This window comes from Bos grunniens, chromosome 19, assembly GCF_055505025.1.
Source record: "Bos grunniens cultivar Pamir isolate PY7600 chromosome 19, Bosgru_T2T1.0, whole genome shotgun sequence".
In the NCBI taxonomy this organism is placed as follows: domain Eukaryota; kingdom Metazoa; phylum Chordata; class Mammalia; order Artiodactyla; family Bovidae; genus Bos; species Bos grunniens.
The window spans coordinates 40,853,925-40,866,545 of record NC_141183.1 but is presented as its reverse complement, the minus strand read 5'-3'; the positions used below and the strand labels follow the sequence as shown (position 1 = coordinate 40,866,545).

Sequence of the window (12,621 nt, the reverse complement as noted above, 5' to 3'; positions counted from 1 at the left end):
CAATGCAACGGTTAAATCCACATCTCCTGCATTGTAGGCGATTCTTTACCACTGGGCCACCAGGGAAGCCCTCAATCACCTTTACTGAGCCCTTATTATAAGACAGGAGACTGGGGAGGATCTGATAAATGGGATTGCCAAACTTCTTGAGGAGCTCGTTTAACAAACAAAAGACAAAGGAACAAATAAGCAGAATAAATATGTACAAACTAAATATATTCCCCCAGTTCTCCATTCCTGTAACAGCTAAACACGCGGCCGCTCCATGCATCACGTGGCTGTGGCAGGCACCTCAGACTGTTCTAATCTTCCTAACCCTGGGAGGGCGCCACGGGTCACATCTCCCTTCTTCTCCAGGACACTGATGCTGAGGGAGGTCAGCGAGTGCAGGGGAGCTGGGTGCCCTCACGGTGCTGGCCAGGAGTTAGCTCTCCTTCACCGCACCCGTGTCCTCCCAGTCTGTCCCTCCGTGGCCGATCCCCAGCGTGTAACCAGAGTGGGGCCTCACTAATGCTTTTTTTGGCTGAATGGTCATGACTGAGAACAAGAACTTTTTTTTAAAATAATTTTCATTTATTTATTCCCGGCTGTGCTGACTCTTGGTTGCCGCTCGGCCTTTTCTCTAGTTGTGGTTCGAGCTTCTCATTGTGGTGGCTTTTCTCGTTGTGGAGCGTAGACTCTAGGGGGCGAGGGCTTTGGTAGTTGTGGCTCAGTGGTTGTGGCTCTCGGGCTCTAGAGCACAGGCTCAATAGCTGAGATACACGGGCTTAATTGCTCTGCAGCATGAGGGATCTTCCTGCATCACGGTTCAAACCCATGTCTCCCGCATTAGCAGGTGGATTCTTTACTACTGAGCCACCAGGGAAGCCCCCAAGAACTGTTTCTGGAGACAACAGGCACACCCCGGGTTATTGTGCTTTCTTATTAATACTTGGCTGAGATTGCGATTTTTACAAATTGAATGTTTGTGGCAAACCTGCATTGAGCAAGACTACTTGGAACCATTTTTCAAATAGCATTCGTTCCCTTTGTGTCTCTGAGTCACATTTTGGTAGTTCTTATAATAGTTTAAGCTCTCTTACGGTTATAACTGTTAGGTGATCTGTGACCTTTGATGCTACTATCACAGAAAGGGAGGACTTGCCAAAGGCTCCGAGACTGGTTAGCATTTTTTACTAATGAAGTATTTTAAAACTAAGGTATGTACATTATTTTAGATATGTTATTGTACACTCAATAGACTACAGAACAGTATAAACCTAACTTTTCTGTGCACCAGGAAACCAAAAAGTCTGAGTGACTCTATTGTGATATTTGCCTTACTGTGGTGGCCTGGAACCAATTCCACAGTATCTCCCAGGCATGCCTGTGATATGTCTTTACTTTCTAAAAATTAAGACCCAGTAGCTCTGCAAGATTCTCCAGGCTTAAGAGCCTAGAAAACTTGAGCCAATTTACTGGCCCCAAAGGAGTGATGTGTTCCATTTTTGGGTCTGAGAGCATTTTCCTCTTGGCTCCCTATAGGTGGTTTCCAAGTGTCCCACTGAACTCAGGACTTGAGTCTTGCCTAGATTGATCGTAACATCCTCTGCTCACTGCCGAGCGGGGAGGTGGACTAGGTTCCTGTGGACTGTAACAAAACCCTACTACAATCCCTGACTTTAATAGGATTTGCTGCCCTCAGCCCCTTCACCCTCCCCTGTAACGGAGCCGACCTCGTTTCTCATTACATCTTGGCTCGGGTGCGTTGCCGAGGCTGGGTAAAGCTGCGAACCATGCCCTGCACACAGCTCAGTCCCTCTGTACAGTGGGGCAGCCCCACTCAAAGTGCCTCTCATCAGCGCTGCTGCTGAGAATGCCTGTCCTTTCTGTGAAACCTGCTGCCTCGCTGACAGTTCTCATTGACTCCTCATGGCTTCAGCTGTCCGCCTCCTTACCGTTCACTTCGCTGTCTTTTACCACTTCCACACAGAGTTCTGGAACCTTCTATCGGCCAGCTCCTGGACTTGAGAGTGTTTATTTGGCTCTCTCGCTCTGGGTGGGTCCCTCTATTAGACTGGCTGCTCCTTAAATATCTTATCTTTTCCTTTTGTTCTCTCAGGCTCTCAGTTCAAACACATGGCAGGCACGCTGTGCTATATAACCAGGGACGGTCGTAAATCAGACCCAGCCTCTGTGCTCCGGGCATTCATAGCACAGCAAAAAAGGCACGCCATGTCTTAACAGACACACTGAACGCACGATGTGCAAGGCTTGCAGGCAGCACAGCACCAGGAGAGAACTCCCAGCGAAACTGGCAAGGGTCAAGGAAGATTTTCCAGTAGAGATGATGCCTCAACCTGGTTTTCAAGGATGAATAACAGGCTGATCACACAGCAACGTTTCTGTTCCCTACACGGGGCTCCTGCCAACCGCAGGCACTCCCAGCTGGGGATATTTCAGTTGTGATGTCCCCCTGTAATGCCGTTGTTCCTGTCCAGACATTCCTTCATTTCCTGGGCTCCAGGCAAGGGGAAGCATGAGTCTGGATTCACACAGACCTCAGTTCAAATTTTTGCTCATCACTTATTCTGTTACTACCTTACTTAGACCTTCTGAGATACAGAAGGTCTATTTGTACGATTTGTACAAATCTTCCTTATTTGTAAGAAGTCAGTATCAACAGTGTCTACCTAATGAAGATACAGTAGGAATTAAGTGAAGTGATGCAGGCAAAGCGCTGTGCCCAATGCCTGGCCCGTGGTCAGCACTCAGCGATGTCAGTCACCGTGTGGATTTTATCTATCACGTAGAAATAACATCTGCCTTCTCCTTGGCAAGCTTTTTGCTATCCCAGCCCTGGGCTCCTTTCTGCTGCTAGCTGGCAAGACTGGCTGTGTGGGGACTTCCCTGGTGGTCCAATGGTTAGGACTCCACGCTTCCAATGCAGGGGGTGTGGGTTGGATCCCTGGTTGGGAAACCAAGATCCCACATGTACTGTATGGCACAGCCAAAAAATAGATACACATTAAAAATAAATACAATTCATAAAAAAAAAAAAAGACTGTCTGTGAACTTGGAGGCACTGCAGGCTAGAGGAAAGCATCATGGGCAACACAGTCTGGAGAGGTCTAGCCCCGGCTCCACTATCACGAGCACAGCCACCTGGGGAAGGCCATGAACATCTCTGAGCCCCTCTACACCGCCTGCATGACTTCCAGTCTCCTGCGGGCTTCCCTCCCATACCCAGGGGAGTGAGCAGGGTGATGCTTGGCTACACGGCCTGTGAGCCATTCTCTTCCTGTGGGCAAGTGTCAACTGGTAGAGGATCCCGGCTTGTCCCACAGAGGCCTGACAATCTCCATGACGATCCTCATTTCCAATGGATGGCAGGGGAGATGGACAGTTGCGGACCTGGGCCCATGGGCCAGCGGAAGCCTGCCCTCTTCCCTACTTTCTGGCTTGTGCTGCGGCCCAGGCTGGCCCTCAGTTCCAGTGTCTGTGGCCTCCTCTTGTGTGCACTGCCCCTGACTGTGACCCCACTCTGTCTTGCTCCACACGCCTCAAATGGCTCACGCTTTCCCCTTCACTTGATGGGAGAGCCACACGGCTTCCGGCCCTGGGCCAGCAGGGCCCCCTCTCATCCTGGCCTGGCTGTGGACAGACCTACTCACCGCCTAAATCCGAGAGGCCTGGGCTGCCCTGGGGGCACCTCCTATCTCCCTCAGAAGACAATTCTGCTAGGGGAATACAAAGAGCCCCATAACGTGTAGGGGGTTATTCTTCTTCAAAGAGATGAGGGTCCCTGCCCTAAATCAGGTTAGGGGCTTTGGGCTTGAGCTACTTTTGCCCCACTGCCTACGTCTAAGGTTTTGGTGGTTACCTATCCCTTTCTCAGTTCTTTAGAAAGGCTTTCAGTAAAACTCCGACCTGAAGATCAGAATCTAAAAACAACAGCAGCAGTTATCATGGTGCCTACTGGGTGCCAGGCACTAGGCTAACATGCCAGGTCTTATTTATTTCTTTTTAAATATTTATTTACTTGGCTTCCCTGGGTCTTAGTTGCAGCATGTGGGATCTAACCAGGGATCGAAACAGGGCCCCCTGCTTTGGGAGCTGGGAGTCTTAGCTACTGGACCACCATGGAAGTCCTTTGGTGGTCTCAATGAATCCTCAGTCCCATGAAACAGGCACTGTTATCATCCCCATTTTATAGACGGAAAAACTGAGGCTTAAATACTATGACCAAGGTCATGCTGCCGATAAAGCACAAACTGTGCTTCTGATTTCTAACCAGGTGCACTATCTCTGCATTGTTCCCCATTAACTGCCCCACTGACCACTCCCACTCATATTCCTTAACTAGTACTCAACCCACTCACAGCCAGGGCAGGATTACTTAACACCAGTGACTGGCTGAGCCAAGCTTTCTGTCCCCACCATCATCTGGGCAGGACCAGAAAGCCCTGAGGGGGCAGCAGGGCAGGAGTCTAAAGGATGCTGAAGTATAGTCCCTCCCCGATCTCCCTTGCCCTGCAGTCAGCAATCAGCCGTCTTCCCTCCCCTTTGGCTCTACCTGCCCCGGCCCCAGCTCCCCTTCCTGCTCCCTCCTGGGACAGCTCCCATAATCAGCATATCATCAGGGGTGCAGAGGCACCGCTCCTGAGGAGTGATGGCTGGATCTAGTCCTGCTCCCCCAACACTTCTAACTGAAGGTGGCTCCCTTGATCACAAGGGCCAGCACGGTCTGACTTCCCAGGCCCAGATCTGCGACAGGCACATCCTCTCCCGGCGGGGCCCCCTCACCTGGTGTCATAGTTGTTGGAGTTCTTATCAAACTTGTAGGTGGGTGGGAAGAGCAGGGAGCCTTCCTGGAATTCCCGCAGCAGTGGGTCGTGTCTCTTGGCGATGCTGAGCTGGAGGAAAAGGGATTGGCACTTGCCATCGCAGTGGGGCAAGACTCAAACCTGGCGGTGCCCTCCCAGTCAGACTGCTCCTCACTGCCCCAGCCCTGTACCCCACCCCCAGGACAGCAGTTGAATGCAAACGCAAACATCACCCCCTCACGCCCACCCCATAGTCCCAGGGCAGAGAGCCGCCTGCCACTTCCCAGTCTTTGAACCACAGGGACCAGGCTCTGAATTCTATTTCCCTAGGAGCCACTAGCAGAAGTGTATCAGAGGGGAGGCTGGGGTAGGCAGGGTATCCCAATGGGTGGTATCTCATCCTCCAGGAGGCAAGTCAGGTTGGGAGTGGGAAAGACAACAGGGACATTGAGGGCTGGTGCAGGGCCAGCAGGCCAAAGCCCTGCTCGCTCCCTGACCTCACACACACCTGGTGCTGGAGCGCCTCCAGGTGGAGACCAGGCTGGCCAGATAAGCCTGACTGCCCCACTCCCAGCAGCCAAGGCCTATTAGACTCTGCCCTGCCTGGGGTCAGGGACTTTTGAAGGCTTGGGAAAAGAGAACGGGCGCTAGGGAACCTCCCCACACCTCCTGTTGACCTCCCTGGCCTTGGGCTCAGAACTCTCCTCTCTTGGGCTCAGATCCCCCCTCTCAGATACCTGATCCTTCTCCCACAGGTCACTGTAGCGCTGATTTTTTATGGATTCTCGAACAAAGTGCAACCCGAAGTCCTCAATCCGAAAGTTCATGTCTCCAAACCAGAGAATGAGGCTTCAGAAAGAAAGGAAGACAGGCAGCCTGAAGGTCTGTGATGGGGTCAGAGCAGGCAGGAGACCACAGGGGCTCTGACCGCTCACTGCAGGGCTGCCAGGGGGCAGAAGGCTCGGGGGTCGGGTGAAAAGCCAGAGGCTGAGGGAGGATCAGGTAAAGACAAGGGCAGGCCCCAACGGGCCTGTTCTCCTGGCCCCACCGGCCATTCAAGCCAAAAGGACCAGCCCTGAGGGGCAAGTGGCAAACATGGAGCAGGCTCTAGCCCTCCCTCCGTCCCCCAGCCGGGTACCCGGCACCAGGTGCCCCAGAGGGCACACCTGAGAACCAGCCCTTCCTGGGGACCTCAGGAACCACAAGGTTCTTGACCTGGGATGTTTGGAAGCATCCAGAATTTCTAGGCAGGACAGAGGGGCCAGGGAAAGGGAAGGGGTCCCAGACCCCAGGCAGGCAGAGTTGGAGAGGAGACAGGGCATCAGGGAAGAGGCTGCGAGAGGGCGGGAGATGGGGCAGACTGCCTCTGGTGGGGGAGCAGTGACCAGGCAAAGCAGGTTTGCGGGGCTGGCCTGGGGGAGAGAGGTCGGGCACAGTTCACAGCAGCACGCTCACTCGTGGTCCAGGATGTTGGGGGTATCCTGTGCCTCAAAATTCTGCATCTCCAAGATCCGGTCAAAGTGCTCCAGCCGCTGGTCATTGTTGGCCATGTGGGGGGGCAGGTGGCAGTTGATGATGCTGACATAGTAGCCGTAAAGCTTCAGAAAGATGTTGACACCCCCTTTGTTCCCCTGGTAGGTGGGCAGGAAGGGGGGGGACACACCTCTGTTTTCCCATCTGGGGCCTGAGGGCAGATGGTCTCAGTTCCTGCGGGATCTCCCAGGGTCAGCAGACACTCACCTCCGCAGAGCCCAGCTCACCTACCTGCCGTCCCAGGGACACTAGGCCCCCCAGAGGAGGGAAGGCAGCTATGCGGGGCACTGGCCTGGACAGAGTGCCAAGATTCATTTCACCCCCTCTTTTCAATTCATTCATTCCCTTTTTCAGTTGCCCAGCTCTAAAGCCCCCAGCCCTACCCCATCCAGTGAGAGAAGGCCCCCAGCTCCTGACTCAGAAAACAGCTCAGTCCTTACCCAGTACCCGAAGAGGCCGGTGGGGGTGGATTTAGTAGACAGGACCTGGATAAAGGGCAAATGCTGGTACTTGGCAAAGATCAGTAAGAGGAGCCCTTGCATGCGGACACTGGAGACCTGCGGGACAGAAGGGTGACAGTCATTCATGTCCCTCTAGGGCCTGTGCCGGGAGCCCTTGAGAGCCCTGAGCCACATGGATGTCCTGCCCCAGGGGTCTACGGCATCTCAGTGCCAATGGAGTCTCAGCTGCCAAATGAGGCAATCTGGGGGCTCTGCAGCGGGTGGAGACATCCCACCAACAGGAGGGCACTGACTCTTCCGCTCCAGCCCACGTATGGTGCCCTTCTCCCTAGTGCCCTCCTGAGCTCCCACGGGTACCGTGCATGGAGGGGCTCAAAGAACTTCTGAGATGCTTTATGGGAAAATGGCTAAGGGCCAGATCTACGTTCAGAAACCAGCTCAGGCTGTTAGTATTTGATGCCGGACAAGTCTATTTTCTCATCGATAAAGCAGGAATCTATCTTAAAGATGCTGGACTAACTGGTAGTTCTTGATATTAATTTTTACTTTAAGGATTCTTGAAAGTAAATGCAGAGAAGGGACATGAGCATGAGAGAGCGGGAAATACTCTGTATCTTGATTTGATGGGTGGCAGCGTGGCTACATATACGTATAAAAATCCACCAGACTCTACACTTCATTTCTCCATACATTATAGCTCAGGGAAAAACAACTAAGAAAACGCTACTGAAAAATAATACAGACTATGGGCAGCTGGTGTCCGTGAATGCCACGCAGAGGGGATGAGAGTGAGCACAGAGGACGAGTCGCAGGTTGGGGGAAACAGCTAATTCTGGCCAACTTTTGAAAGAAGGGTCCCTGTTCTGAAGAAGGACTGAGGCTCAAGGAGACTAAGGAACCAGCAGGACCACTTTGAATAGCAATGTCAAAGGCCCAGGACTGCCAGAATCCCCTCACTCAGCGGCCGTGGAGGTGGGGTGGGAATGGGCCTGTGACCCTCTCACAGCTTCAGGCTGTCTACACCCACCATCCGAGTAGCTATTTCCGGAGCATGAGGTGCAGAGGCCAAGGAGGAAATCCCCGGGTGGGGAGCATGTACTGGGGCCTTCCAGGAATTATGAAACTTGATCCCACAGGCCAGGAGCTTTGGGATGGTGGAAGAGTCAAGGGAGGGGGAACCCTGAACACAAGACGGAGGGAGGGAGGCGTGAGCACCCAGAGCTGGGCACAGGTTGCTACAAATGTGTCCCCGACTTCACTTTCCACCCCTATCTTGGTCTCTCCCCTTCGAAAGCAAATAGGACAATGGGAGTGGGGAAGGGCTGGCTCCTGGGGGTGGTGGGGGCTGACTCCCAGGGAACTGAGAAAGATTTGGGAAGAGTTTCAAGATTAATCTGATCCCACAGAGCAGGTCTGGGCCACTGAGCCCGGCCCCACAGGCTAGAGCCCACTCTGAAAGAGGAGGGAAGTGGTGGTGGGGCAGGGAGGATGGAGGTGGGGGTGGGGCAGGAAAACTTCAGATTGGGAGAAAGGGTGGGGCTATGGGGAAAGGCAGGAGACTCCTAGGGGAAGTTTTAGTTGGAGGAAATGAAGGAGGAGGAGCTAAGGAAGGGACTAGAAGGAGGGAGGCTGGGAGCCTAGGAGCCCGCAAAGGGGATCAGCCCCAGGCTTCTCAACCTGTGGCCAGCAACTTCCGGCCCCAGGAACAGGCTGCAGGCAGGGCTCGCCCTTCACCTCTACTCTCTACTCTCGGCCGTGCAAAGGAGGGGTATTTGCTGTGGGTGCCTGCCAGGCCCTCAGGCTGGTCTCCCAGCCTCGGTAGGCCGCATGGAGAGAGTGAGCTGTGTCCATGCCACAGGATGAGCTAATTTCCTTGGCTCAAGTCCATCCCACCGATCCCTTGCCAGTGAGCCGAGGTACAAGGAGGCCTCCAGTCTTGGGAAGGGAGTGGGTGGTAAGAGACAAGTGATTTTGCCCTCTGAGAGGGGCCAGCTCCAAGTCTGCAGGAAGAGGCCCTAGTTCAATCTGGAGGGAGCCAAGGGCTTGGGGACTGGCATCTTTTAGCCTCAGCAGCAGGATCACATCTGATGTGACCTCCTGGCTCTGCCCGCCTCCAGAGGACTCACAGCTCTTGCCTCAGCACCTCTGGGCAGATTAGGGTAACGGAGTGAATTCTGAAGCAATCCAATCACCCAGGGAAAGGAAAAAAGGAATTCTGGTATTTCTGAGAAGCAATGCTTCTTGGAGGTATTTTTAGTGGGACTGTGTTTCATCTCTTAGCTGTGCAGGGCAGACAAGTAAGATTCAGCAATCTAGAGCATTCCTGCAGATTCTCCTATGGTCTAAACATTTCTCAAAGAAAAAAAAAGATTTCCCAAAGAATACTGGCCTTATAGACTGAGAACCCTTCTCCTCCACATGTGTCTCTTCTAACCTCTGAGTCTCTGAGGATTTGAGGTGCATGTCTCTTAAGATCAGAGGACACCCTCTGATACCAGCAGGAGAGTCATAGGATACCTGTCAACCTTCGAGATCACCAGTACAGTAATAAAGTACAGTAGTTAAGGACACAGGTTATGAAGTTTGAAAGATCGGATCCAAATCTGTCATGATCTCTGAGTCTTGGTTTTATCCATACAACACCTATATTTCAGAATAGTTAAGATTTTTAAATAATGTATATAAAGAGTTTGTTTATAATGCTGATGCTTTCAAACTGTGGTTCTGGAGAAGACTCTTGAGAGTCCCTTGGACAGCAAGGAGATCAAACCAGTTGATCCTAAAGGAAACCAACTCTGAATTATTTATTGAAAGGACTGATGCTGAAGCTGAAGCATCAATACTTTGGCCACCTGATGCCAAGAGCTGACTCACTGGAAAAGACCCTGATGCTGGGAAAGATTGAAAGTGGGAAGAGAAGGGGGCAAGACAGGATGAGATGGGTTAATGGCATCACCGACTCAATGGACACAGGGTTGCAAAGAGTTAAACACGACTGAGTGAACAATAAAACACCACCACCAATAAGCAAGCCATGGACAGTGGCAATTATTATTATACTCTGAGATTTCAGGCTGGGTCTTTGAGTAGAGACTGGAGGCTGGGGGTGGGGTAGGCAATCAGGTGTTACTAAGCCCTGCTGCATCTCCCCAAGGAATTCTCCCAACCTGAAAAATATCAAGGTGTTAAACTAGCCCCTGGGGTCCCAGCTCAGCCCCAGCTACTTCAGAAAGACACAAGGCAGGCAAGAGCCCCAGGGAACCAGGTGCAACTGGGGTTTGGGTCTTTAAATAAAAGGGTAACAGCATGAAAGCTGGACTGGGAGACAAAGGACTAGGGATTAGTAATAAGAGGTGAGACACATTTCCCAATTGCCCACGAACTTGCAAGTTACCTTGACGAAGCTCAGAGGGGAAAGCACGTCCATGAAGTAACTGCTCCATGGGTCTTCAAAGGCAGTGTCGGAAAGGAGGCTCATGATCCCACAGTTCAGTTCCTGCAAACTGCCCATCCCAGATCAGAGGCCTGCCCCCTGGCCTGTAGGGCCCTGCCTCTGCTCCAACATCCAGCACTGTCCTCAGCCGACTGTCCAGCGCTGGGTTCTGCCTCCCCTTTGGCTACTGCTCGCCAGCCCCTTGCCACTGCTGACCCAGGACAACAGATGTGGCCTGGCTCTGATGCAGGCTGAAAGTTCTTGGCTTTCACACTCCAGGGCGAGGGCGAACAGGTTATAGTGGTTCCCTGTGGGGACAACTTGGGACTGGTCAGGCTTACCTGATCCTGATCTCAGATATAGGCATGCGTGACAGGTCCTGTGGACACCTACCCAATGACATATATGTCCAGGTCCAGGTTCAGGTTGTTCAGCTGAAGCAGATCACTGAGGTCTGGAGGGGGTGCTGCAGAGGCCACGTTCCACGTCACAACATGTATGCTGAGAAGGGAAGCCATGGAGGAAGGAGGATGAGACCTCGTCCAGGTAATAGACCGGGGGCTGCTCCTGCTAAGGGCTGGACCATAATCTGTTGTAGTCAGAATGGGGAAATGTGTGTTTTTCTGCATCCACTGGAGGGAACTGGGGCACTGAACTACAAGCCCTTCATCTTCAAGCCCTCTGTCCCTTGAAGCAGGAAATGCCCACCCTGGATCGGCTCCTCCGTGCAGGTATACAGCTGCCCACGGCTGGCGGCACCTGTGCTGCTGACACCAGGAGAGCTGCCAACGAGCGGGGCCGAAGGTTTTGGAGTCAGGCAAGGGAAGGGGTGTGAATGGGGTGGACAGTGAGGACTTTATTAATTCCAATAGTCCTTCATCTGTGGCTCGGTCAGAAACTTCCCACCCCCCACTCTTCAATCCATGGGGTCCCAGGACCACCAGAAAGATCCTAGAGGTTCAGTTTTCACCTTGTGAGAGGCCTGAGTACAGCAAGACAGGGGAATTTCAGAGAGGCTAACAAGATTCTAAATAACAGGTTTCCCAACATCTTTCTCAAGAGTCTACCCGATTTGGGGAAAAACCATCAGTTGGATAACATCCAACGCAGCTTCATATAAACCCCAGGGAAACAACAGATCTAATCAGCAGCTCTCAATAACACTGGCTTCCTCAGAGGCTCAGGGGAAAGAGAGACTTTTAAATCTCTTCATTTGAACAGTTATAGCAGTGCTCCTGGGAAGCCCCCAGACTGCCGCGTACACAGCAGGCAGGGGCTAAAACCCCACAGAGACCAAGAAGAGCCAGCAAGCCCCAGGTAAGTCCTAGGCACACCATTAGGAGGAGGATGTGTAACAGCAGAAGATTTAAAATGGGGGCGAGAAGAAAAGGGCAGGATTTCTCCCAAACGTCTTTTCTCCACCAGATCCCCATTCTTAGACGTTCAAATTCTAAAAAGCACAACCTGAAGAAATTCTTGGCCAGTTTAAAGCAACTTCCTGCCGTTCCCTTTGAATATCAACAAAACAATAGGAAAACCACCTTCCCAGGCACTCAGCCAGAGGTTCTGCGCTTCGTTTGTTTACGATCTCCCCCTGCTGTCCAACGGAGGATTAAAGGGTAGCTCTTTTACTCCAAGGCTCCTTGTTTTCCTAAGGACCTCCAGAGCAGGGATTTCTTGTTCCCACTGTTAGGTCCCACGATTAGCAGCAAATCCTTGCATCGTGACTGGCACTAAGTTGGTGATTAGCGTTGTTAATGAGCAAGCATGAGACCAAGCTTTTATCACTTCACTAAAGGATCTTATCTAAATCTGATTGTGGACTTCAGGAGGTCATAACGGGATCAGGCAGATGCCATGATGTATGTGCTGATCTAAAGAACAAGGTTTCTACTCTAGATCTAAGGAGAGAATGCTTTGTTATAGCTTTAACTTCAAACAGTCTAACACTGCTGCCTCCTCCAGAATCTAACTGGGACACCTGCTAGGGGCGCCGAAGTGGGAAAGAGCTTGGAGGCCTGAGTTTGGAGGAGGCGCAGGGTTTGAGCCCAACATAGCCCTCTTAGATACTGGCCTGGGAGAATGTGAGAGGCCTCTGAACTAGAAGCAACCTATTGGTCTGGCCCCTTCTCTCCCAGTCCGGTTCTGGCCCAGACCCGCAGCACTGATTGGGTCGGAGGTAGCGATCCCGCCCCGGGCAGCCGGCAGCCGCCTTCCTCACCTGAGCGTTCTGCATCTCGGCTCGGTCCGTGGGCTCATGGCCTCCATCGTCCCCACGCAGTGGCCCGGCCGGCTTGAACCTCGCCGGTCCTGGCCCGATCGGCTCTCTCTGGGAAGCAGGTGCCGGTCCGCTCACACTCCCGATTGTTTTTCTTCCGGATTCCGACCC

The 12,621-nt window shown here is 52.5% G+C and overlaps 1 protein-coding gene across 18 annotated transcripts in view; it reads right to left on the bottom strand.

Moving 5' to 3' along the window:
• Positions 1–12,621, bottom strand: part of INPP5K (inositol polyphosphate-5-phosphatase K) — an 18,904-nt gene extending 6,283 nt beyond the window's left edge. For 6 of the 18 annotated variants that reach the window (XR_015148104.1, XM_086359791.1, XM_086359794.1 and 3 more), the window contains exons 1-7: positions 12,454–12,621; positions 10,626–10,733; positions 10,194–10,302; positions 6,779–6,895; positions 6,261–6,436; positions 5,543–5,654; positions 4,786–4,895 (exon numbers count right to left, since the gene is read on the bottom strand). Coding sequence is in view for 16 of the 18 variants with exons in the window: in XM_086359791.1 (XP_086215917.1) it covers positions 4,786–4,895; positions 5,543–5,654; positions 6,261–6,436; positions 6,779–6,895; positions 10,194–10,302; positions 10,626–10,733; positions 12,454–12,500 (779 nt within the window). In the remaining 2 variants the exon portion in view is untranslated. Of the gene's footprint in view, positions 1–551; positions 680–4,785; positions 4,896–5,542; positions 5,655–6,260; positions 6,631–6,778; positions 6,896–10,193; positions 10,303–10,625; positions 10,734–12,453 lie in introns of those variants that run through there. The other 12 variants (XR_015148105.1, XM_086359792.1, XM_086359796.1 and 9 more) reach the window with 6 other exon arrangements.